A 26,067-nucleotide genomic window follows, 5' to 3' on the forward strand; every position below is an offset into this window, starting at 1 on the left:
TATCTCCATCTCCCAGCTCAGGGGCCTGAAAACCCTGAGGATGACCAGTCTGACTATTAAAGACTGAGGCAAAGAAGGCATTAAGTACCTCAGCCTTCTCCTCATCCTTCGTGGCAATGTTTCCCTCCACATCCGACAAAGGAGGGAGATTCTCCCTGGCCCTCCTTTTGTCGCTGATATATGTGTAAAAACATTTTTTATTATCTTTAATGGCTTTATGATGTCATGCTGAACAAAAAAATGGGGGGAGTTGGCTGGGGGGGGTCCAGCTGCTGCTCGGTAGCTGGCTGGGCATTGGTCAGCGGGTGATGAGCAATTGCATTGTGTATCACTTATTTTCTACATTCTTTTATCATTATTATCATTTTCCGTTCCTTTTCTGTCCTATTAAATTGCCTTTATTTCAACCCACAAGTTTTACCTTGTTTCTGATTGTCTCCTCCACCTCACTGCAGGGGCAGTGAGCAAATGGCTGTATGTTGTTTAGCTGCCTGCCAGGTTAAACCATGACACTAAAAAATAGTATCTACATTTAAATATAGCTTATTTTGATCATAGTCACATTCCATGCAAATGTAGAGATGGGTTATAGTCTATTAATATCTAGCACAAGAGTTTAAGATCCAAAGTTTGCTATTCAAGGCAGTGACTACAACTGTTTTCCCCAAAGTGGAAATTTTCATTTGAATAGGAAAAAAAAAAATTATTCTCTGCCTGGAGTTTAGTCAAATTAATTCCTTGAAAAAGCTTCAGATTAAACAAAATTTTTCGTACAAAAATAATTGTTTCAAAAATAATTCCCAAAGAATCTAATCATGTGAAGTAGTAATGTCCTAGAACCAGGTTAAATAACAGAAAGTGTGACTCTTACATTAATTCACTTACTTGTTCAGGTATTTAGTCATGTTCCCTTGTAACATAATTGCTGAGCAGTTGAGATTTATTTGCACAAATGTTTACAAAGATGTGTTTTTTCTCATATTGTAAATCTACCTTGTACCATTTATGCCAGAGGCATTTGGTCATCTGTCCAAATCAAAGAACAGAAACATTCTGCGGTGGTACGTTTGTGTACTTCTAGCTGTTGATTTGTCTGTGTGGGAATATCTATCTGCATTGCTGTATCAATGCAACTCCCACATGTATACTCTTACTGCAAACAGCATCCTCTCATGGAATAACTAACGTGAAAAGGTCATCAGTCTTTCCATTAAGAGTTTTCATACAGAAAGTTACACCGGTATAGCTATTACTGCATAAATAATTGTGGCACATTTTTAGATGCCGACACACTCTGAAACAGTAAGAACCATAACAATAAAAACAATGGCTAAAAATTAGATGCAGCTCATTCAACCAGCCACAAGTAAGTAAATGATTTGAGTTTGAAACATATCTGGTCAAGTCTTGGGCAAAATATTTGAAAAAATACTGCTGTAAAAGATGTTATTGATAATGGGTGAATTCAAGGAGATTGTGAACGTTTAGGAATATTCTGTGATGGAGCAATGCTCAAAAGACGTTCATTGTAAATTATTGGCTGAGCTTTGTTGAACACAAGGATTATGTGGAGGAATAAACAAAGCAGTGATATTAGGGCAGCGTAAAACAAAGCAGTCAGAACTGTTTAAAAAAATTCATTTAAACGAATACTGAAGCAAACAAACAATGTCATCTGGCACTTCAAAAGGCAAGGGCTCCCAAGGAAGTGAATATAGAATCTGTAGGCTTTTGTGAAACTATTGAAATTTCAGCTGGTAAGTCTAACAGAGATCTGTAGTGGAGCCCCTGTGGCTGTCTTATAAATTCCACTTCTCTCCTTTTACCCATTTTCAGCTGATGTATCTGGTTAGCTTGGCCAGCTCACAGGTACGCGCTTTCACAAAAATGGCAGTGATGTTCAAAATGCAAAGAGGGAGGCCATATCTTTATGAGACACTCCACTGGTTGCAACAGGAATGATTGTTTTACAGTGCACAACCATAGCAAGATTGTCTTGAACTTTACTGCAGTGTATTCACATATGCCTCTAAACTCTATCTCTACAAAAGTGCGTACTTAAACCAGTTCCATAAAGGGAAAAAAGAATGTTTTTTTTCTTTCCTATGTAAAAAAAATTCCTTTTGTAACTGACACTTCTATTTAACAGCTGCAATAGGCTTCTATTAAGGTATTTTCTATGAAAATTTCAAGACTGACAGATCTCTCAAGAAATGTGTAGTTGAAGGCTGATGCTTAATAATTATAATATATGCTCCTCAGGGGTGTGTTAGTACTCTACAGTTCTTTCCCAAACTCTTCCTTTCTTCGCTTCGCGGTGTTTTTTCTCATCTCAGTCATGCTTTCTTTCCATTCCACTACTATCTTCATGTTAAAAGCTCCCTTTTGCTTCTTTTTCCATTCGATGCTAGTCTTAACTATTCTCCCTCTCACATTCTACTCATGGCTTTGTTCTCCATCCTTTCATTTATTATTCTCCACTGTACCCTAATTACATATATTGTTCCCAAGTTGTAGGTTAGTGTTGTAAACAGTGTTCAATCCTTCCTTTCTGCATTCACTTTCCTTACCTTTTCTCCTTTGGTCCTCTGGAGACCTTTACTTCTTTTAACAAGCCACTATAAAGTGACTCCATATTCATTTGATGTTTTAGCTCACTGAGTTTATACAACTCAATGCCATTTCAAATATGTTAAGCTGTTTAGTGGCATTGTTCTTTGGTACGTCGTCTCCTTTTCCTTTAAATACTCCCAAGCTAATGGATTGCCAATTAATTAGAAATAGTTAATCTTTGCAATAGAATAAACACTACATGTGTGTGTCTCTTGGGGAGCTCCTAAACTAATTTTCATGGCTGTATTGTTAACCGTTCTCACTACTTGGCAGCCTGTCAATGGAAAAAAAAGTTCACTGAGTGGATATCCAGGCCATAGTTTGCAGAATGTTTTCTTTGAGCAGGATGCTTCTGCACCTGCTGTCCTTCCCTTCCTTCACTGCTTGTTCCCAGACTGCGCTGTCTTTAAGGATGCCAGTTCTGGGGGTCATGTAAATGATTGAGCTTCACCAGCATAAAGTCAGATAAAAAACTAGCACAAACACTGATTTGTTTGAAGTCCTGATTGCTTTTGACCTGGTTTGTTGTGTGAATCCCAATGTGCCAGCTTAACCAAGGAAGAAGCAAAAATTAAGGAACTATGGTAGGGAGGATTTTGAACCACTGCTGGAGGAGTATATCTCCTACTGACTCCAAATTGGGGGAAAAAAAGATGAAAGGAAGAGGAGCAGACAGAAAAGAACCCAACACTGATATGGCTATTTAGCATGTGTTATGCACAAGATAAACCTGGTTAAAATGATTCAGGAAAAAAGGCAGCTCTCAAGGAATGGTTACCATGATGCAGGTGTAATTATAAATTATTCGTACCTGCTGAAGTTGGCTCCTCTTCAACTGAGGCTGTGTAAAAAGGAAGGCGGGAATGGGGAAGGGGGAGGGGAAGAAGAAGAGGAAGAGGAGGGCAAGGGGCAGCAGGGCAGGGCAGGGAGAGAGAGAGAGAGAAAAAGAGAGATGAAGAAATCCAAATAGCACTAATTGTTATATTATTTACATTTTCTTCATATATGAGCAATAAAACATCATGAAAAAAATTGTTTATTCTAAATAGTTTGATCAGCTTCAGTACCAGATGTTTCCTCTTAGTGGAGAACTAAGCTAAAATGAGTTAAGATCTTAGCTTACATTTGTAACATTACACTCTTAACCTTTCCCTCTGTTTAGCTAGTAGGGTAGGCCCAATACTGTAATAGCAATTCGCAACAGAAGAGTTTCAGCTAACTTCTCTGCAGTCAAATTCACTGCTGCTGTTCTTAAGGTAACGTTTTCTAAAAAATCAACTGCAGGATCCAGTTATCTGGTTAGCTAACAAAGACTGTTGTCTGATGACACACCTAAGCCAGCTGCTGGTTAGCAGTTAATGAGAGGCACAGCCCACATCTTTTTCCCATCTCTCCATCCTCCACCCCTTCCATTCTCTTCAGTTTCTTCCCAACTTTGTGCTGGCAGTAATGATTTAATGATCCTGAAATTAAGTAGTTAGGGAAGAAAAATGGCAGTTTTGGGGTTTTGTTTTTCTGGTAGGATGGGGCAGGAGGGGGGAAGTAGCCTGTTTGACTCTCCAATCCAGATGTTTATTGTCTGAGGAAAGCAATAAAAATATGTATCTTCATACAAGAATCTTTCCCTTTTGGCAACAGATAACAATTAAATTGCCTTAAGTTACCATCAGAAAGCACCTTTGACTGTAGACTATCTGTTACCTGTACATTCAAAAGAAAGGAACAGACTTATTCACAGGAAAACTGTATTTTAAAAGTACATCAGTGGCCTAGTTCTTTCTCTCCTTGCAGTCAGTATGTTTTATATACACATGCATCATAAAAAACGGTTTTCTCACAGTTTTGCAAAGTTTTCAATGACAGAAAAAGCAGCAATTAAGTGTTTCTCACTTGGATACTCTAAAAGCACCTAGAAGTCTGAGAAGACTCTCTATAAATGTGATATAGAGACCTTCTTAAGATACTAAACACAGGTATCCATGCTTTTATTTTTTCTCTTTTAAGGAGTCTGAAATTTCCATTGAAATGGAAGCTTCTTCTGTTTAACTTCTTGCAGAATCAGTTCCATACAAACAATGCTCCTACAGCCATGGCAGACATCGATCCACCCTGACAGCTTCAGAGGTTGCATTTGGCATGCACAAAGATTTCAAGCATTGTCTCAAAGATCAGTGCCGTGATTGGTAAATTGACTCCTTTGCCTTCAATACCACTACATGTATTATGTTGGGAAAAATTAGGAAAGGAGCAGGAAGATCTTTCCTCTTTGTAGTGAAACTTCATCTGACGTAGTAGAGACCTTGTCAAGTGACACCAAGTGCATTTGAGACCAACTATAAACCTTGGTTAATTCAGTACAATATTCTATATGCAACTCTATGTGACAATTAATGCTGGACACATCAGTTATTTCTAATTGCAGAGTAGCAAGGTGTACTTTTTGGGGCTGTCAGATCCAATTGATAGAAAATAATGAATTACTGTCTGAAGCACCAGCCAACTATCCTGTCTCTAACTGAAGTTTCCTGAGGTAAACAGGTGATTTTTATTTACATTGCTTGGTGTTCAAATAAACATTTGAGAAAGCTACATTACAGGAACAGTATATTATGAAATGCATAATCTAAAATGACCTAAAGAGGGTAGTTACCAGGCTAACCCTTCTCTTTTTTAACTCCTCATTTACTGTCTAGATGTGTATTTTGAAACTAGTTTAATCCATTTTGAGTTGTATATATGTAAAGATCACATCAAGCTTTTAAGTTTTACAATAACATGTTCTTTTACTTTATAATTACTGAATTTAAGTAAAATGTGTTTGTACCAGTAGAGGATTTCAAGACAATGAAAGAAAGAAGGGAAAATACCACCCTATTGTTTTTAAATTGAACTAATCAGATACATCATTAGTTGAATAACAACATGACAGCTGATTCCACAAAAAAGAAATTGAGTATTTAAATCTTAGGAATAACAGAATCAGAAGTAAATAGACAAACTACAAACTAAGTCAATCAAGCATGTTGTAATTTCTCAAGAAACCAGTGGCAGAGACTACACAAACAGAACGGAACATGAAAGTTAGTTAGAAGTTCTGTTATTAAATACAAACGCCTAGAATCTGTATTAGCTGTGAGTTCAACTGCTGCTTGAGGAACAAATAACTAAGGACTGTGCATTAAAACTAGTTAAAAAAAAATTTCCAATTATACAAAGAATATTCATTCCAGTAACAATTTTTTTCAGGCTGCTATTTGAATAATATTTTTAAACTTAATTATTGGGATGAATACCAGCACTAGCAATTCAAAACTGGATTCTGTTATTACTCAATGGTTGTTTCAGTGGGACCACCCTACACTTAGGTACACATCTAAATAAAATAGGATAGCTGAATCTCAGCTGAAATAAATCATTCAGACGCCAAGACGGCTATGCCAATAATGTTACTTTTCTGTTTATTTAATTAATTTAGACTATTTGATTGTTGTTTTAGGCTTTTTCAGGAATAGACTATGTTCATTTATTGTCTGAGTTAGACTAGAGTTAGTTAAACCAGCTTTTGTAAAATGCAAAAGACCTAGTTCTGCTTGTCAACACTGTGTTTCTTAACCCTAGACAGAAATTAAAGATGTGTATTAAAAAGAGATATGAAAATGAAGTTATGAACTTGTTTGTACTTCATGAACACTTTTTAAAAAATCAAATTAACTTAATCTCTTACTATATGTGCCAGGACTTCTTTCACCCCCCATAGCTTGATAAACTGTGCTTAAAAAAACAGCCTTCAGCAAGCTACTGAATACTCAAAGAATACACTATTTTTGCTTTATCATACCAGCTCGAATGCTATGTCAGCACTCTGCTTTCCACTCCTTAAGTAAATGCACTAAATTACCATACCAAAAATTTCCTACACAACACCCCTTTTTTTCATCAGCAGTGATTTAAAACTTGAAGTTATTTTAAAAAGCTGTTCACACAGTGAGTCATCTCCACAGTAATTATCTGTAATTTACTTTCTTTACTTATTTCAGAAGGGTGAAGAGGCAGTAAACTGGAATTGCCTTGCTGAACTGAACTGGCACAAGCTGGTGAGTCACTATGCTGGGTGGTGGATCACCATCAGCCTGGCTTTCTTCTTCTGACTCCAGAGCAGTGAGACTTGCGTAGAGGTGCCAGGTATTTGACAAAAAAAACCCAACCCAAAACAGTCACGGACATCCCCAAGTCATGGTTTGATAACAGCAGTGCATGACCTTAAACTTTAAACTACTCTGCAGCTTTAAAGCATTTTCAAGAACATCTGCTTCCTGTTTTAATGCATCATTGACAAAATATAAGACACAACATACCGCAGCACAAACATTATTTTTTACCTTCTTAGATAAAATCTGATGTTCACTTGGGAAAACTTAATCATGTTTTCCTTAGAGGTGATTAACACTGCACGATATTAGTGGAGAAAAATATCCAAGACGACATGAGCAGATTTGGAAAGCATATACCAGGATATGTATCATCCAATGTATATTAGCTTAAGAGAGATAACGTAAGGAGGCAATGCTTGGCTAGTATCTGAATACCTGTGCCAGACTTCTGATTATTTCTGTTACAAAGGTAGAAGCCTTGACAGGTCTGGGAAAAATCTGAACTTTGAAGCATAGGAAAGTTGAGGAAGGCAGATTTGGGGTAACAGTGTGCTACAATATGTTATATATTATGACACATTACATTAGTTTTGTGTATATATTAAGGCTTGTGTTAATTTTATGTTAATGTGAAATATGTTTGCCTTTAACGTTCAAATAAAATGTAAGACTCATATAAAAGAATAAACTTGGATACATTACATTATCTCTATGGAAAAGGCTATGCAAGAGCTCTTCAAAATTATTCAAATGAACCACCTGTGAGGAGCAGAATCCAAGAGCAAATAAAATTTTTCCAAGTGCAATGTCAAAAATAAATTATATTCCCCTCAGCATCAAATCTCAGGGTCTCAGAGGACCTGCATGCTACCACAACTGACTGACTTCCTAAAAACTCAGCATCAGTCATTAAGAATGTGATTTTAATGCTATAGATGTTTTACTGAAAATATGCGCTTAAGAAGTCTGTCTCTTCACCTCCTCCTCATTCAACAGGCTTCATTTCATTTTTCCATAAACTGGTTGAACCTTCTTTGGTTCTCAACATGGCCCTGTGAGCAATATTGACATGACTGATGAGGCAACCCATCATCAAGCAGAGAGCTGAAACAAGCTGTGTTTCCACCAAAGCCCCCCTTGCACCCAGCCTCTCTCTGTCCCACACTGTCAGGTTAAATGGGCTAAAGACACCTCAAAGCCACAGCTCAGATGATTAATGCTATCCCACCAACTCATAACAACTAACTCAGCCAACTCAACTGGCTGGCACTGCAACAACTGATGTAAGTAATTCTCACCCCTACTTATAACAAGGAGGAGCAAACCCTAAAAAAAAGAGATTGTTTTCAAGATGCGTAAATCTGATGAATCTGGAAAATGCACCTCTATGCCAGTTGGTCAAAGATACATCTGTTAGCATGAGTAAGAGGTTTTTATCTCGCAGTTTAACAGTGAGGTTGGGTTTTTTCTGTTACTTTATGTTAGTTGTAATTGTAGTAGTGGGACACCAGCACATCCTTCACCATTCACAGGCCCTTGGGAACAGCAGTGCCTCCTTCTAGCTTCAGCTGGCTAAGTTGTGTTTGTAGCTATTCTTGAAAAACAAACAAAACAAGAAGGAAGACATCAGGCAACTCACTAGTGCATGTCGGCAATAAATCGCTGTAAACTGATAAAATTCTGCTTGGATGATAGATGTTAAATGGAAAACAGAGTAATTAATTAAGAAACCCTAGAAATGCCTGTGGCACTTAACAGAAGAAACCTATCACTCTGCATAGGCTTACATCCACTTAAGCACTTAAAGTGTATGAAAAACTTATTCTTTCTTCTCTTCATTATTTTATTTCAAGAAATAAATTTCTAACAAAAAGTGGGGATCTGAGAAAAATTTCAGGTATTATTAAAATCTAGAATACTAGTGTCTTAAAACGACAGTGTCGGAAATGCCAATACACGTGGTTAATTCATTCTCACTAATCTTTATTTTCTAAGCATCAGGGCCTGGTGCTGAATGAAAACATGTCTAAATATGATATAAAAGATTTTGTTAGATGAAATTCTATGTTTTGCAGAACATAAGATTAGATAATGATTTTTGTGGTTAGTGCCTTCACATTTACATCTCTGTAGAACAAGGCAGTCAACACAGTGCCCACTGAGCCTATTATTTGGCAGGATGTTCTGCTTAAGGAAAACAGCATAAAAGATTTGGTTTTAAAACTGTTATTCCGTTCTTAGTCAGTTGCAGCTCTTGCCAAGGTTTCAAGTACTGCCAAAGGCACACCAGTACATAAAGCCGCAATTCTGAAACCAGGAGTAGTCTGTTATGACTTGAAATATCACACAATTTTACATACACACACACACACTGCCATATGCAGTTTTGAGAAGATGTGCATGTTCCAAAAGAGCAAAGCATGTAATCAGAAAATATCCTAGAGCTTTTATGTACAAAACCAAGTGTACACAAATAGCTAGGTGACTAAGACCATAAATCCGTGTACAGTGATCTTTGCTTCTTTAAATTTCTAAGAACGTTCTCCAGCATCCAAATGCATAGCCTTAAAATTAAAAACCAAAGGAGACTATAAAATATAGTTATGGTTAAGTAGGTACCTGCTAGCATCTGTTACATTTATGGATGCAAAAACCTATCTAGGATATCCCCATAGTTACACACAGAAGGCTTCACCTTCCAAGCCAAACAATTTCATATTTTCATATTTCAGTCACTTGCCTTAAGCTTTTTCACTTGGTTCTTTTGTGTGTTTTAAGGTAAATTTGACTAGCTATACTTATGTGAATGGAGAATTTTAACATAACATCACATATCACAGTGCAAAGTAATAATGATTATGATAATTTTTATTTTATGGATATTCTCCCTCTTGGGAAAAAAAACCCACAACCCACAATAAAAGCCCACACACATGCTCACAGTGTGTTTGAGTCTGGTTTTGGACTTGTACAGGAGGCTGGATTAGCTCTCACTGCAGGTGTGTACCCAAGTACTTGATCCAGGCCAAGTCAAAGGTACCTGGGAGCCATGCCAGATACATCATTCCTTTCAACCCTACGGGCTGAAAATGTATTGCATGTCAATCTGCAGATGACAGAGGCTGACTGAGAGGGCAATTTGATCTGCTTTTGAGAACAGTTTACTCAAAGCTGGGAAACTGCTGGCACTTGCTTTCTGTGCAAGGCTTTCTCAAAGGTACAAAAATTCAGGCTGAAACAAAGTGGGACTGAGATAAGTAAAGGCTGAACAGGGTCTGAGCATCACCAAATCCAGAAATAAGAAGGTAGAATTACTACCATACTATTTGACAATATCCAATATCCAACATTCAATAGAATGAGGAAAGATTCAAAACAATAAGCAATGCTCAAAACAGAGCAGAAAACAGCAGTTAAGACAAGTAAACCCCAATTCTACACAGTCCTGCAACACCAGATACTAACTTTAATGCATGAACTACTGTGACACTGTTGTGCCATTTCTTACCCCAGACTAACCTCAGCCAGCCAGTTTGCTGCCAGCAAGTTACATCTATATTGACTAGTTTGCCTCACTGAAATACATACTAGGAACTTCAATGAACACACAGGAAAAGCCAACAACTTTCAAACCCTAATATTTCAGGACAAATATGTATCCTGCAATTTTCAGTGCTTTCGCAAATACTTTGTGGTTTTTGGCAAATTGTTTAATATGCCAGTTACAAAGATTGTACTGACATCCTGTCTGGGGAATGAACCTGTATAAACCAACAAACAGACAACAATGTTATCATCATATGAAAAGTCTTTAGACTGCATCAAGACAAGACCAAAAGTATTCAATAGTCACTGTTTCATAGAAAATACTCTACAACATATTAAACAAAACCGCATAGGACCTGATGCATACAGCTCTCAGTTCAAATGCCTTGCTTGGTTCATAGGCCCTACAGAAGAATTAATTTTTTTTTTTTTAAATCCAAGTCTATAGTACTCTTTTCAGTATGATTGAGGGCCGGCACACTGCTTTACTGAGATAATTTCCATGCAACACAATCTTCATCACAGAAAATCTGAGCTGTAAATTGTATAACGTGCCAAGAGGAGAACTCAAAGGACCAGATGGCAGCTAAAATTAATGATGTGGCTTTAGAGGAGTCCCATGCAGGAAGACATATTGCTTTGGTGTGGCATGTGTGTTTAATCATTTTTTAGTACCTTCAGGAACGAGGAACAGGAAATACCCCACCATAAAGCTAAATGGCATGAATACGGGTATAGGAAAGAGAAGACTTGAATCCTGGTGCAAGAAAGCCAAAGCAGGTATTTTTAAATGAATAAAACAATATTTTGATTGCCCAGGAAAATTCTGGAGACTGGAACATACTGCTTAAGGAATGACTGACATGCCAGTATTCACTTCTAACTTTTCTGATTGGGCAGAAACAAAAGATCCTATTAGCTTTGTAGCTAGTATTGGCTTTATATTTAACTTCAGTACAACCAGAATAAATATGTACATATATTTGTTTAATACTGAAAAATATATGTTGAAAAATATGTATGATGTAGATTGTGGCAAAACAGTGTCAATAATGTCCAGCTTCAATAAAACACTACCCTCATCTAGATCTCAAAGAATTCATTACCATATGTCTATGCTAAAAACAGTGACGATGACTCATAGAAAATATCAGTTTATCTAAGGATATCTGCAGAGGCCGTATTGAACCTGGACCTTTTCAAACCTCGCGCATTGTTCTGCCCTAAAATACGAGCGACAAAGAAGCTTACTTTAAACCTGGGGCAGTTTGAACAAATTACTGTGCCCTAGCCTGGTTTTACTGAGCACGCATGTTGACAACTGTATTTCAACGAACAGAAAAGCTGAAAGAAAAACATGCTTAAATATAAGTGTAAAAAGAGAAGTTTTTCTCTCTTGCTGACACTAATACAGCTTTGCTATATGCAGTGAAACAAGGCAAGAGAGAACACTGTGATATGAGGTAAAAAAATACCCCTGGCATGAGGTTTCTCTATACTTCTCAGAAATGCTACATTTTTCCCCTTGTCATCTATATACTATTCTTAATTTTTCAGAAAATATTTAAAACTTGAGTACTCAAGGCTTTTTCTCATGAACAAGTGAAGGTAGTTTACATTGATTTTTCTTTTATCTTAATGAATAAAGCCACTAGAAGTCAAAAGTTTATCAGCCTCTCTGACTTCACCCCTGTAAGAAGCATTTCCACAGCAGCTGTCAGTCAGCACTCTGGTGCTCCTCCACACCTTTCAATTTTTGTTAGTGTAGGAGTCAGGCCTATTGATTTTGAGCTGTTTTTTGGGGTTTTTTTTAAGATTTTTTTCATCCAGAGTATATGGATTTTCTGAAACCCACCTCAACCCTACTTTTCTGTACATTCCTCAGAGCAGATCTATTCATTTTCTGTGCACCTTCCCTCAGAAGCAGAGTTCTGCCTTTTCAGAGGATGCTTAGCACCCTCTCCAGTGGCTGCATTTCAAAAGCAATCCCAACCAGCACCTTCTGCTGTGAGAAATAAGAGCTGTCAGGCTCTGGCGAGCTGTCTTAAAAATCTGTCCTTCACTCCTTTTGATTTTCCCTCTTTTGTGCTGCAAACAGACAGCAAAACCTCTCCTTACATTACACCCTTCCAGCTGATGTTTGATGGAGTCTAGAGCACTTCCACACACTTGCATCTCCACTACATGCCCTTGCAGCCCATCACAATAACAAGGATTACTATTCATATAATCTGTTCTCCTTGGCACTTGAGATGCTGCCAATGCTTTTTACTTGGTCAGTTCAGGTCAGAATAATGTAAATCAATACTTACTTTGATCCTTGCTTCTGGATTCAGTAATGCCTTGTGTTCTTTGTAAAAAGGCATACAGAAATGCAGGATACAGAGAGAAAGCTGTATGGTGCTCTGAACCATTGAGTCCAAGACCCGTAATCTTATCTCTTACCTGCTGATGTGGCACTTTTGTTTGGGCTGTCAAAGTGCTCTCTATTCTGGATTCCAGACACTGGACAATTTGTAAGATTTTTATATTTTTCTTCCAGGACCAGAAAGGCTGTGGAGCCTCCCTCCTTGGAGATACCCAAAAGCCAACTTGACATGGTCCTGAGCACCCAGCTCTAGGTGGCCCTGCTTCAGCAGGAGGGGGTTGGACCAGAGGACCTCCAGAGTTCCCTTCACACCTCAACCCTGCTGTGATTCTGTGAATTGCATTGTGTTTAAAGAACAATTAACAGAAGGACTGTGAAATGGGAGAGAAACAGAACATATTTCTACAGTTACTCAACTTTTTAAGTATTTGCCAGCTTTCAATCTCTTTACATAGCGATCTAACATGCATTTTATGACATGTTGACTGTCATACTATCATTATTGAACTATATTACATTTAAAAGAATAATTAGAACAACAGTGATGGAAAAATCCCCACTAGTTCCATAGTCTTCATCTCTTAATGTTCAAGGTAAATACATTCAAGTGCTCTAAGTGTGTTTCTGGCGATCTGTGAAAAAGACAGGCAGATACTCATCTACTTAACTCGGAGGAACTAGTGAGAAAACCTTGACTAGAACGCAATTGATTTTCATTACAGTTAAGTGCACTAGGGAAAAAGAAATTACTAGCTTGTTTTCTCCATCATTAATTGCTTTCTTCAGGACAGAACCTGAAGAATAATCTTTTGTTGTTTTTTTTTTTTCCCCCACCTAATGGAAAAAAAAAATAGTATATATTAAGCAGAAGTGAAAAACTTTATATTTGGGGCAACCTAAAACTTTCATGCTTGTAGTGAAATACCTCATCTTAATTTCAACCCTTTTAAAAGACAAAATAAAAGCCCAACAATTCTAAACCAATATGTTTTGAAAATTTCAAAATTGGACATTAATAAACATTTTCTCACAAAAATAAAAATGAAATTCAGTAATATATTCTCATTAATATTTTGCCTGTTTTTAGGTTAAACCTTTTTCTGTTAGTTTTTAGGTCAAAGATGTATGTGTTAGTTTTTGAAGTAAAAAAATTCCTTCTGAATTTAACTCACATTCATGAATAATTTGCATGTCCCCCATGGCATTTTCCAGTTAATATTCATGCAAAAAAAATTTCAGGTTTAAAGATGGGCAATCTAAATGCCTATAATGCTAATAGACACAGTTTTATTGCATTGTCAGTTGCTAAACTTTATACAGCATTATTAACGTTAACATGAAATGGTATCTAATACCAGTATCTAATAACAAAGGAAACTTGAAATAACTCCACCGACTTAACTAAAAGAAAAAAGTTAATCCCACAATGTTTTGTCAAACAAAATTATTTTTTTTCCCCTCCAAAACCTTTTTTCACTAAGAATTTTATGATGACTTCACCAAACAGAAAATAACCCCCTTAAGAAAATTCACTAGAATATTAAATATTAAATTAAATCATGTGTTTTAAAGTCTATGTTAATTACTATGTACAGCATTCTGCAAGAGCTTTCTACATCAAAGATTATTATGATTAAATACAAGATATACTCAAGAAATAGACATAAAAAATAGTAGTCATGAAATATTCATCTGGTGAGCAAATTCTTCTACTTCATCAATATTTCATGTTTTAACCTAGTGAATTTTAGCCATGACTCTGCATTACAAGGATAAAATGACACACTATATATGTAAAAAAAATACACACACACATATATATACATACATACATGCCCTCCTACTGTGGGCTGGCAGAGTAAAATGTCCAGTTGCTATCTGCAGTCAATGACTAAAGTGAAACAGCCAATATTTGACTGAATTTCCTTCACTTACTTACATATCTTCTTATTGATTCTTTGCACCACACAAAGGTCTTTACATTAGATCCACTTTATAAATGTAAAAGTGACCGACTGAATTTATTTTCTCCTGCTGACCTGGAATAAATCAATCAAATACACATTTATATTATGTTCCATTGGCTGTGCTTCTTTTACGGTACTATCTTGAGGTTTGAGAATTTTTTAAATGGCCCCTCACACCACTAAGGGACAATTCAGACTTACATAATGCAGACAGAAACGCCACTGAAATCACTGGAGTTTAGTCTAGCCAGGACAAAATCCAAGCTTACAATTCCAGGATAATTAATTCCTCTGTAATTAGGTCAAGCTTTCCCAGCAGTAAGCAATCATGTAAATTTTGCTGCCATTTTGCCATGACTAATGCAGACCTCAATGAGTGAGAAGCTTAATAAGATTCTAGCTGTTTTCCAAAACATATTATAGTGCAAAAATCTTCAGCCTTCACTCCACACATGGCCTTACAAGTCTGGGGAAGGTCAGTAGCTGCAAGTCTGTGGTTGGCTACTGAGCATCAAGGTGGTCAATGAGGTCACAGGAGAGGGTTGGTTTTTTTTCCTTTTTCTTATACTGGAAGAAGATTCTGTGCTCCTCAAGGGAGACAACAGCTCAATTTAATGAGCTTTCTCTTCCTTCAGATAGTCTTATACCTGATTTATCAGGCAACTTAAAAAGTGACAGTCATTTTGGTGGATTGAGGGACTCAATAAAAACTAAGGAATGGCAGATGCTGTTTGTTTCCTAATAACATTAAGGAGGAAAGAAATTAATGGTAAATCCATGTTACCCATAAAAATTGAACCAGTAAACTGAAAATAAGCAAACCAAAACGTTTTCTGTCCATTGAGTAAGGTACTCATAATCTTTTCAAAAGGATATGCCATGTATGTCCTGTGGTCTGCATCACCTTTTGCAAGTATGAGCCTATTATCTGCTGCTGCTCTGCAATAAAATTATATTTACAGGTTGCCACCACCTCTTACCATTATCATAGGTTGCTTTTTCCTTTATCTTTTCAGTAAGAATGACATTGCCATAATGCCAGTTGTACCTGGTGTACCAAGAATAAATCTGGGATCCATGAAGAGTCCATGTTCAGGAACAGCTTCCAAAAACTTGTTGAAGATGGTCAGAATGATGCAGAAGACCTTATCATTTCTCCTCCAGTTTTTTTCGGGGCACACTATATTGGATAACAGCCAGTACTAATATTTGTTTTTAAATAACGACTGCAGTTGTCTGGAGTAAAAGCAGAACCCTCAGTTTATTCCTGACATTAAGCTGCTGATCAGTTCTGGTGTATTTCAAAATACTATGGGGTTTCATGCTGCTCATCCTTTCATTCATCAACATTACTACTGGAATATTTACGGGAAACTTTATTTCTATATTCAGCTTCTCTCTGTGTGCTCATCGCATTGAATTACACAACCTTAAACTTTGTTTGAATGCACACACTTGCACTCTCCTCCTCTTTTAAGTTGGGATCACTGTCAATATTGTACTCTGCATAGTCCTACATACAGCTTGCAATAACCAGTTCCCTACATGTCAATGATTCTGCTGTATGACTGCATGCCAGATTAATATCTTTTCTTGTTCCATGGCTTTCTCATCAGCAATCTATATTTACCCACTGATCAAAGAATTATTTTGCTGTGTGTCATACAGTCCATTATCCATGATCTCACCCACTCCTTTTTAGTATTAGAAGTAAATATCACAGTAGATGAGATTCCTGGATATAGAGACATAACAAATCTTAAAAAAAAACAACCCATAAAATTAGTTTGCTTCTTATTATAACACTGCTAAAACAGATTTGGATTAAGGTATCCAGTTCTTGTGTCTACATTTCAGCAAACACTTGAAAATATCAAAGAAAGAGAAAATTAACACCTCAGAAATGTTACCAGAACAAGAAACACTAGAAATAATCAGAAACAAGAGTTAGAGAGTTCTGTTACTCAGGTGATGGAAACACAAATAGAGAAGCACCTGAGCACTATTTACATATAGAAAATAAATCTGATGCTGAAAAGCTTTTTGTTTTCTTTTTAAACACATTGTGCTCACAAAGATAAGAAAGTTCAGCAAACTGGAGACATTCACCTCAAAACATGAAGTTATGTTTCTAGATGAAGGTGTAACTGTATATTGTACCACAGTGGTAGTCAGGTAAATGGTCAGGAAAAAAAATTACCCTGAAATATGCACAATCAAAACAATGGCATTTTCCAGCTACTTTTAGAGCAGAGACTGCCAATTAGGTCAGCTTGACTTCTCTCACCTCATCAAATTCCGTTCTTTAAAATCCCCTCTTCTTTCTGTGTATATCAGATTTGTAAGGTTCCTGAGAAATACAAAGTTTTAGACTGACTCTTTGGACTTCATGCAGCAATATTTGGGTGTGATGACACACTGTGATTGACAGGAGGTCATACTGTATTTCCTAATCGTCTGTTCTGGTCCCAACGCTGATGAATCCTAGTAGCTAATCAGAAATGCAATTCTATTCAACTTGCATGCTTGTGAATAATGGTCCCTGAATACTTGTTAAAAATTTTATAGTGCACATATATTTAAAAAAAAAATCCTAAAAATAATAAAAAGTACTATGAATGTACTTCAGTTCTTTGGAAAATGCTCAAATCATCAGTTACTAAATGCACTGTTTCTTTTGTAAATGTAGTTACAGAAATAGCGTGGCATGACTTTGTTTACCATACAATCCTATAAACTGAGCATATTTTTCTACTTTCTTTCAAGCATGACACCTGTATTCTCAGCCCCTCTGTCACAATTTTGCCCTGACAAAGGGTTGTCAGAGATACAATGTCATAGGCATTAGCGAAACCTGGTGGGATGAGTCCTGTGACTGGTGTGCCATGATGGATGGTTACAGGCTCTTCAGGAGGGATAGGTAGGGCAGGCAAGGCGGTGGGGTGGCATTGTATGTAGTGGAGGGGCTGGAATGCATGGAACTATGTCTAGATATGAGGAGAACTGACTTCAGGCTGCTCAGGGAACTACTTAGTAAGGTCATCTGGGAAAAAGCTTTTGAAGGTGCTGGGGTCCATCAGTCCTGGTCACTTTTTAAGTACCACCTCCTAAGAGCACAGGAACAGGCAATTCCAAAATGTTGGAAGTCAAGCAGGTGAGGTAGAAGGCCGGCTTGGCTGAGTAGGGATCTCATGCTAGAACTAAGACGAAAAAAGAAAATGTATGACCAGTGGAAGCAAGGTCAGGCGACAGGGAGGACTACAGGGATGCTGTTCACCACTGTAGGGAGGAAATATGTGCGGCCAAAGCTCAACCAGAACTGAAGCTGGCCAGTACTGTGAAGGACAATAAAAAGAGCTTTTTAAAATATATAAATAGCAAAAGGCAGGTGAGAAATAACATTGGCCCATTACTTGATGAGCATGGCCACCTCACAAACAGGGATATAGACAAAGCAGATACGTTTAATGCTTTCTTCGCCTCGGTCTTCAACACTAATGATGGGCTCTGGGACCCCCAGAGCCCTGGGCTAGTGAACCATGACTGAGAGAATGACAAACTCCCAACCAAGCCCGAACTTGTGCAGGATTTGCTGCTCCAGCTGGATCCCTATAAGTCAATGGGGCCTGATGGGATTCATCCACGGGTACTTAAAGAGCTGGCTGATGTCATAGCAAGACCTCTCACAATGATTTTTCAATGCTCTTGGAATATGGGGAGGTCCCAGTTGACTGGAAGCTGGCAAATGTTGTCCCAATCTTCAAGAAGGGCAACAGGGATGATCCTGGTAACTACAGGCCTGTCAGTCTCACCTCTGTGCCTGGCAAAATTATGGAAAAGATTATTCTGGGAGTTATTGAAAAACACCTGAAAGACAATGCAGTCATTGGCCCCAGCCAGCACAGGTTCACGAGGGGAAAGTCCTGCTTGACAAACTTGATTTCCTTCTATGACAAGATTACCCACCTAGTTGACCAAGGGAAGCCAGTCGATGTAATCTTTTTGGACCTCAGCAAAGCCTTCGATACTGTCTCTCACAGTATCCTCCTGGCCAAAATGTCCAGCATACAGCTCGATAAACACATAATGCAATGGGTGGGCAATTGGCTGATGAGTCAGGCTCAAAGGGTTATAGTAAATGCAGTTACATTGGGCTGGTGACCAGTCACTCGGGGGGTTCTGCAGGGATCCATCTTGGAGTCAGTGCTCTTCAATATATTCATAAATGACTTGGATGCAGGACTTGAAGGTTCATTATCTAAGTTTGCCGATGACACAAAATTGGGAGGAGCTGTTGACACTCTCGAGGGCAGAGAGGCCCTGCAGAGAGATCTGGACAAATGAGAGAGCTGAGCAATCAGCAACTGTATGAAGGTTAACAAGGGCAAGTGCCAGATTTTGCACCTGGGACATGGCAATCCTGGATGTACATACAGACTGGGGGACGAGAGGCTGGAAAGCAGCCCCACGGAGAGGGATCTGGGGGTTCTGGTCAACGGCAAGTTAAACATGAGCCAACAGTGTGCTCTGGCAGCCAAGAAGGCCAACTGTGTCCTGGGGTGCATCAAGCACTGTATTGCTAGCTGGTTGAAGGAGGCGATTGTCCCACTCTACTCTGCACTTGTGTGGCCTCATCTTGAGTACTGTGTGCAGTTTTGGGTGCCACAGTACAAAAAGAATACGAAGCTACTACAGAGTGTCCAGAGGAGAGACACAAAGATGGTAAAGCGTTTAGAGGGGAAGCCGTATGAGGAGTGGCTGAAGTCCCTTGGTCTGTTCAGCCTGGAGAAGAGGAGACTGAAGGAAGACCTCATCGTGGTCTACAGCTTCCTCATAAGGGAAAGAGGAGGGGCAGGTGCTGATCTCTTCTCCCTGGCGACCAATGATAGGACCCGAGGGAGCGGCAGGAAGATATGTCAGGGGAGGTTTAGGTTGAGTAGTGGAGCATTGGAACAAGCTCCCCTGGGAGATAGTCATGGTGCCAAGCCTGACAACGTTCAAGAAGCATTTGGACAATGCCCTCAGACATATGGTATGATTTTTGGGGTTGTCCTATGCAGGGACAGGAGTTGGACTCGATGATCCTTGTGGGTCCCTTCCAACTCAGGACATTCTATGATTCTGTGATTCTATCCTTTGAGGACCCTTCTCCAGGTTCTTCAATACTTTCTGTATTTCCAAAGAGTGGAAATATGTAGTCCTACAGATGACATAGTCCTACAGATTACACGTGCCACTTACAAATCAGCAAAACTTAGTTTTCCTGAAGTTTCACTTGAACTATGGAATCAGTTCCCTCCGCTTCTCTGTGCTACTACTCAGCTGCTTTGCTAGGCCATTTTGATTCCTTTTAATCATGCTCCCTTCATCACTTTGTTCTCACAAGGTAGGCCATTGCCTTTATGTATCATGGTACTGCACTCTGATTTTCTATTAATCACATTCTCTTTGTTGCTCCAGTTCTCACCAGACAGACCATTGCCACTGTGTTTCATGTACCACATGCTGGGTAAAGACATGAAAAAAATTCTGTGTTTATAAAACTAAATTGTCTCCTTCCTATCCGAATATGGTAGTGAAGACTGTAAAGGTACAAATAAACTAGATTTGTTAAGCTGCACCTGCAAGTCCCATCTCCTCTCCCACTCAACTGGTAGACTTCTCAGGTTCCAGTAAAACCTGTCCCAGCAAGCTAAGTGACTTCAGCACAGAAAATGTAGTTTTCTTCTTGGGCAGGCCAAAGGCATTCAGCAATATCACATGTCTCACAAGACAATCAGCCCTATAGAGCTGAAGTAGGCAAGAAAATTTGCAAAGAAAGGCAAATCACAGGCAAGAAACAGGACTGTGATTTAGGGCTGCCAAGTCAAAGAAGAACAGTGGAGCTGCTATAGACTATTTTTGAATGAACACTGCTCATGAGAAATGCAGACACAATAATGTTTGTTACGGACAGAGTATGAAATTAAAGTCAGTGGCAAATGAAATTATATAAAAAATATGTCATTTAATTCAATTCTGATTAATCGGATTGTTGTAGTTTTAATATTTCTTTTCCTAAATAAGGGTCAGATATTTCTTTAAAAGTATTGCTATCAGTTTGATTTCAGCAGGGCCAGACAAGAACTGTGTAATTTAATTCTTTCTGTATTTAACTGTAAGAGGCATGAGAGAAATGCTTAATACATCCCAATTCTAAACAGTATCAAGATTCATAGCCTGCTAGTTAAATATTCACATTCCTTATTTTAGGAAACTATTTATTTCATGGTCTTTGGGCATTCACATATTCAGTTGCAATACTTGAAACATAAGTAATCTATTTAATTTTGGATTACTGATTCTTTGAAAGTGCTCAGGTGCCTTCTTCCATTCTGAGAGGGCAAGTGATGAATATAGTGATGTTTTGGAAGTATCCACAACTTGCATTCAGATTGATTTATTTAATTACTTTGTTTATGCTACATTGGTCAGGGTCTGTTGTTTAAATATAACTAAGACTGATCCCAATGACACTGCTAGTGAGGACAAAGTTAATCCACTGCTTACTTTTGTTGCTGACTTAGGCTAATGTATTGTTCAGCTATGAGCTAATGACTCCTGCAGATGTTTCTTATTTCATGCCAGAAAAAGCAGAAGCTGAAATTAAATATTTTCTTTTTATGACCATTATAGTTCCCCTTATAAATTATAACCCATTCAGTTGTAGTTTTGAATAAATCAAATGACACTGACAACGCAGTTTTCCTGTCTGCAAAAATTAATCTTACAGGACCAAGTTCTGCCCTCATTAGAGTGTTCATAATGAATACTATAACTGATGATTAAAAAGTTGACCTGCCTAAGAAGGAGAGGAAAGTAATGAGAATTTTTAATCAAGACATACCTCTCTCTCTCTTTCAACGTGAGTACATTTGTACTTAAATACATTGTCATGTCTCTGTCTTCGTATTATTTCACACTCTTACTGTCCCCACCTTACTTACACACGGAGAAACCCAAGAAGAGATCTTCAAGAATGCCTTTTATTTAATCTAATGCCAATTCAAATTTACTTTGCCATATTCAGAACCGGATATGGTGTTTTGTATTTCTAGATAATAGTAACCTAATACACTGAGTTTTAGCTGTTAAAAAATATTTTTCTTACTTGTTTCTCAGGGCTTTAATGCCTGATTAACAAACACAATTCCATTACAAGCCTTGATCTTACCACTGCCTGTGCATATGCAGATCTTGTGCCAGCACAGGGCTGCAACAACTTCTCAGGACCTTTGCTCAAGGCAAATCTATGTAGCTAAAAATCTCTGCTAATGATGTTAACTCTCTTTGCCACAGTAGGAATGTTATTAGTTCATACTGTCCCAACAGCAAAAAGCTGGTTAATGTAGTGGAAGCACTCATCTACCATGAAAGCAGGGTTTTCTGTGCAGAAATAAACAGAAAAAGTGGTTTTGAATATCTGAAAATAGTGTGGTTTGGGTTTTACGATGCCTTTTAAACAACATTAATACTTAGACAAGTATATTCCCCTGAGCCCCAACATACTGATGTCTGTACTCACTGCAGATTCTCACTGAGAATCTAATTTTCACCTCAATTAAATGTAACTCGTTGGTTTGTGCACAAACATCTTGGAACTGAGCCTTTCAATCGTCCTAAACCTCTAGTCACTGCAACTGGTGAATAAACTAGGAAATAAGCATTTTTTAATGAATGCGTATGTTACTATCAAGTTGGAGAAGAACTGAACATGAAAGATCTCAGTTCTCCTGTTCTGGTACATTTCTAATAATGTATTACCTTTTCCTCAGCTATGACCTTTCTTGGCACTTACCATTCATTGCATCTCATGGCACGCCGTTTCTGGGTTCACCATCTCTCTGTCTTTGTCCATCTGACACACTGTCAAAGCACATGACTGTTCACCACATCTTGGTGCAAAGCCTTGGTGACACCCACACAGCAAAACACTCAACAGGAAGCAGCATTTGAACATTACAACTGAACTACTTTGCAGACCCTTTCTTTGGCCTCCACAGTGCAACCTCACAGGCTGTTTCCCTCTTCTGTCATTTCTCAGGGAATGGGACAATGTGTCAAGCTGCCAGAGGCCACAAGACCAGTTCAGTAGCTAACATAGTCTAATTTTGCTTACAGCTTTAATCCTTTGTGAGTTACAGCAAGGAATGCAGGTATTTCTGCAGAATAAACTTCTGAAACAGCACAACTTAACATGTGCATGCCCCTTGTTCCTGGTGAAATCAAACCTGAAGCTAAGAAACATTTGCATGAAGGATTCTTTTAAGTATCCTAACACCTGAGAATCGGTTGTTTTGGTTAGTCCTAGCCTCCACACCCTCCATTTTCTCCCACTGGATAACCAGTGCTCTCTTTGCCTGAGATCCCACAGCAACACCTTCTTCATATGGTTGGATGGAACCTCTCCCACAACTCCCCAGACCAGAGAAAGAAAGGATAATAAGAACATACCTTGCTCATATTTTTCCCCATTGATGGCGTTTGCTACAGCACATCTGACAGTTTGGTGACTATTGTCATTTTTTGCCTTGCTTTGTTTTTGTTTTTTTTTGTTTGTTTGTTTTATAAAGCACGTTAATTGCTGATTCATAGCCAATTCATTTTCAAATATGCATTTGAAGCTCCAGTTGCTTCCAGACTAGGTTGGAAATGGGACCAGGTCATTGTCAGTAAATGTTCCTAAAGGTCAGCATTACAAGCACAGAAGTCAAGTAAAAGACAAAAAGAAAAAAAAAAAAAGAAGAAATAATTCACAATTTGAATATAGATATAATCTTCAAAACTTGGCATTCTATTACACTATTTGTTCATCTTTTACATGCATCTCATTATACTGCCTCTATTCTTTTTTCACAACAAACCATTTGTACCTCTTCCTTTGTTAACAGTCTCTAATAACTCTCTCAACGTTTCCCATTGTTTGTACTTTGAAAGGTTTAATAAATACATACTAGAAATGACTCATACTACATTTGAAAAAAAAAAAAATTCTTCCTTTGTGTTTGAAAAATATACTTCGCATGAACTATCTTCTAACTGACACCTTGGCAGACCCCTAACAGCTAATTGAATTGGCAGTGTTGCAACTTAGGTTAAAGTCCAGGCCACCTCTGTTACAGTGAAGAAACCAGCAAATCTCTAAGATACTGCAGCAGTACCTGACATTGATTTGTCATAGATTCTCCTTATTTAGCAGAATCAATTCAATTCTGGCTAGTGCTTTGTCTGCCTTGTTCTGCCAACTCTTTTTCTTCCAGATTTAAACTTGAGGAGTGAAGCACTTCACACAACATGGGCATCACCCCACTTAGATACATGGATACCTGCATGGACAAGAGAAACTTTACTTCTGTCCTGTTTCTGTTTACACCATAAAAGGCACCAGACTCCATGAAAACTGTTAAGTATGTTTAGAAGAAAAAATAACTTTAAGGCAGTTACCACAGCAGCAGCCATTCTTTCCTCTCTAGTTTTTCCTACACCTGCAGCTGGAAACATATCAACAGAAGCCAAATAGTTATTGCTGTTCAAAGCCATGAGGAACTAGAAAAATACTGGCTGGGATTTAGAGAAAGGACTCTGGCATTTACAGATATCTTGGACTTTCCCTCTGCAATAGAAGCTCTGAATCCATAAACGCGTGTACAGCTCCCAGCACCGTCTTTCTGAGTGAAGGATGTTACACGGGATAAGTAACTGCAACCTGTACTTCTTTCCATGTTTTTTGGGTGGGTGAAATGAATAACAAATGCATTACCCAGATGACAGTTACACGTCTTTCTGCAACACTATTTGTTTGTATTGATGCACTGATGTAGAGAGGGAGTGCAAGAAAGAGGTGTATATGAATTGAAATTCAATATTTGAAGCACCTCCATAGAGGTTTGAAGCTTGAGCATTTGTATCCTATTCTCTATGTAGAAAATGCTTGTATCGCAAACCTAAATATTCCAGGTTATTTTGACCACCCCTGCTAGTCTGTTAGGAAAGGGGGAGAGAATAAGTGTAGGATATCAGAGTTTTATGCACATGAACAGATAAACGAAGGAGATTATATATGCATGTCTTGTACCCATCCATTTGAAAAACATTTAAACCTTGCATGCATACATGCATATTTGAATAAGATATTTGTCAAAAGCATAGATCAGAAGAGTGGAACTATGCATATTTGCACCAATTATGCATGAAGAGACACATAAGCTGAATAGCATCATAAATACCAAGGAAGCTGAAGTGTGGCTTCACCAAATCATGAGCTTGAATACTACCTCACCCTTTCTAGTTTCAGAGACAAAAAAATCAAGCTCATGTCCAAGTCAACCCCTCGCACGTGCTTTTCCAGACTTCAGAATTGCCTGGTTTACAATGGAAACAGTCCAGTGTATGATTCAAAATGCGGATGGTATGGATGACTGGAGAGTGTGTACCTCAAATTAATATTCTAACACTATAGATATAGCCAGAGACAATCAGCTGAAAATATTAATTTTAATCTCATTGATTTATTTTTTTAACATAGGAAATAATATATTGACTCTCCTAACTCATGGTGGAATGGCATTTCTCAAGCAGGTGTTCAGCTCAAGTAATACATTTGAAACATTGATTCTGCAACCATAATTAGAATGGAATCTCATGCCCTAATCATTTTGGTCATTAATATTATAACGTAAATACGACTAATTATTATTAATCATTATTTTATAGCACCATCAAATTGAGAAAGCTGTACACCTGTGATACAACATGAAAAACTCCCAGTATCTCCAAATGAAATTATTCATATGCTTCATATAGTCAGCATTTCTCTTAAGTCCTCATTATCCACTCTGGGGCCAAACTGAAAAGAAAATAAAAAGGATGCCTGACTCATCTTGCCATTAAATAGCTGAAGTGTGAAAACCCATCCTGAATAACACCCAGTGCCACACTGGAGTGGCTGTACCTCTCCCCATGTGTGCCAAGATCCAGCAGCCATGGGTGCACATGAAGATGAGCACGTGGTATATAGTGTCTTTTCACCCCCAAAACAACCATCCCAGATAATTTACTAAGTAAACAAAGGAAGAGGAGGGGAACCAGAGGGGGTCCTTCAGCCTGGGTATTAACAGCTGACATCTGCTGGTGCAGCTCAGGCACATCTGACTAAATAGCAACAAGTCCAGACGAAAAGCTGACCTTACCCTGACATGAAGTAAGAATGGTAAGACACCCTTCAGATGGCTCTTTATGAGCCAGCGGGAGCTGGGATATAGCAGCACCATTTCAGTTTATTCATTATCCAGATTGCTCCAACATCTCATTAACTTATGCTGAAGGGTTATCAGATAAAAGTGTTTCTCTGAGAACTGAAAGGACGTTTTTCTTCCTGTTATTT

The 26,067-nt window shown here is 38.1% G+C and overlaps 1 protein-coding gene across 3 annotated transcripts in view; it reads right to left on the minus strand.

Moving 5' to 3' along the window:
• Positions 1–26,067, minus strand: part of EDIL3 (EGF like and discoidin domains 3) — a 255,708-nt gene that overhangs the window by 145,748 nt on the left and 83,893 nt on the right. For 2 of the 3 annotated variants that reach the window (XM_087761555.1, XM_087761553.1), the window contains exon 3: positions 3,425–3,454. The exons of the other annotated variant lie outside the window; for it this stretch is intronic. In XM_087761555.1, coding sequence (XP_087617681.1) covers positions 3,425–3,454 — 30 coding nt within the window. The remainder of the gene's footprint in view (positions 1–3,424; positions 3,455–26,067) is intronic. 3 annotated transcript variants of the gene reach the window in all.

Source organism: Nipponia nippon, unplaced genomic scaffold (assembly GCF_047370975.1).
Source record: "Nipponia nippon isolate SJK-2023a ecotype South Korea unplaced genomic scaffold, ASM4737097v1 scaffold_24, whole genome shotgun sequence".
NCBI lineage: Eukaryota > Metazoa > Chordata > Aves > Pelecaniformes > Threskiornithidae > Nipponia > Nipponia nippon.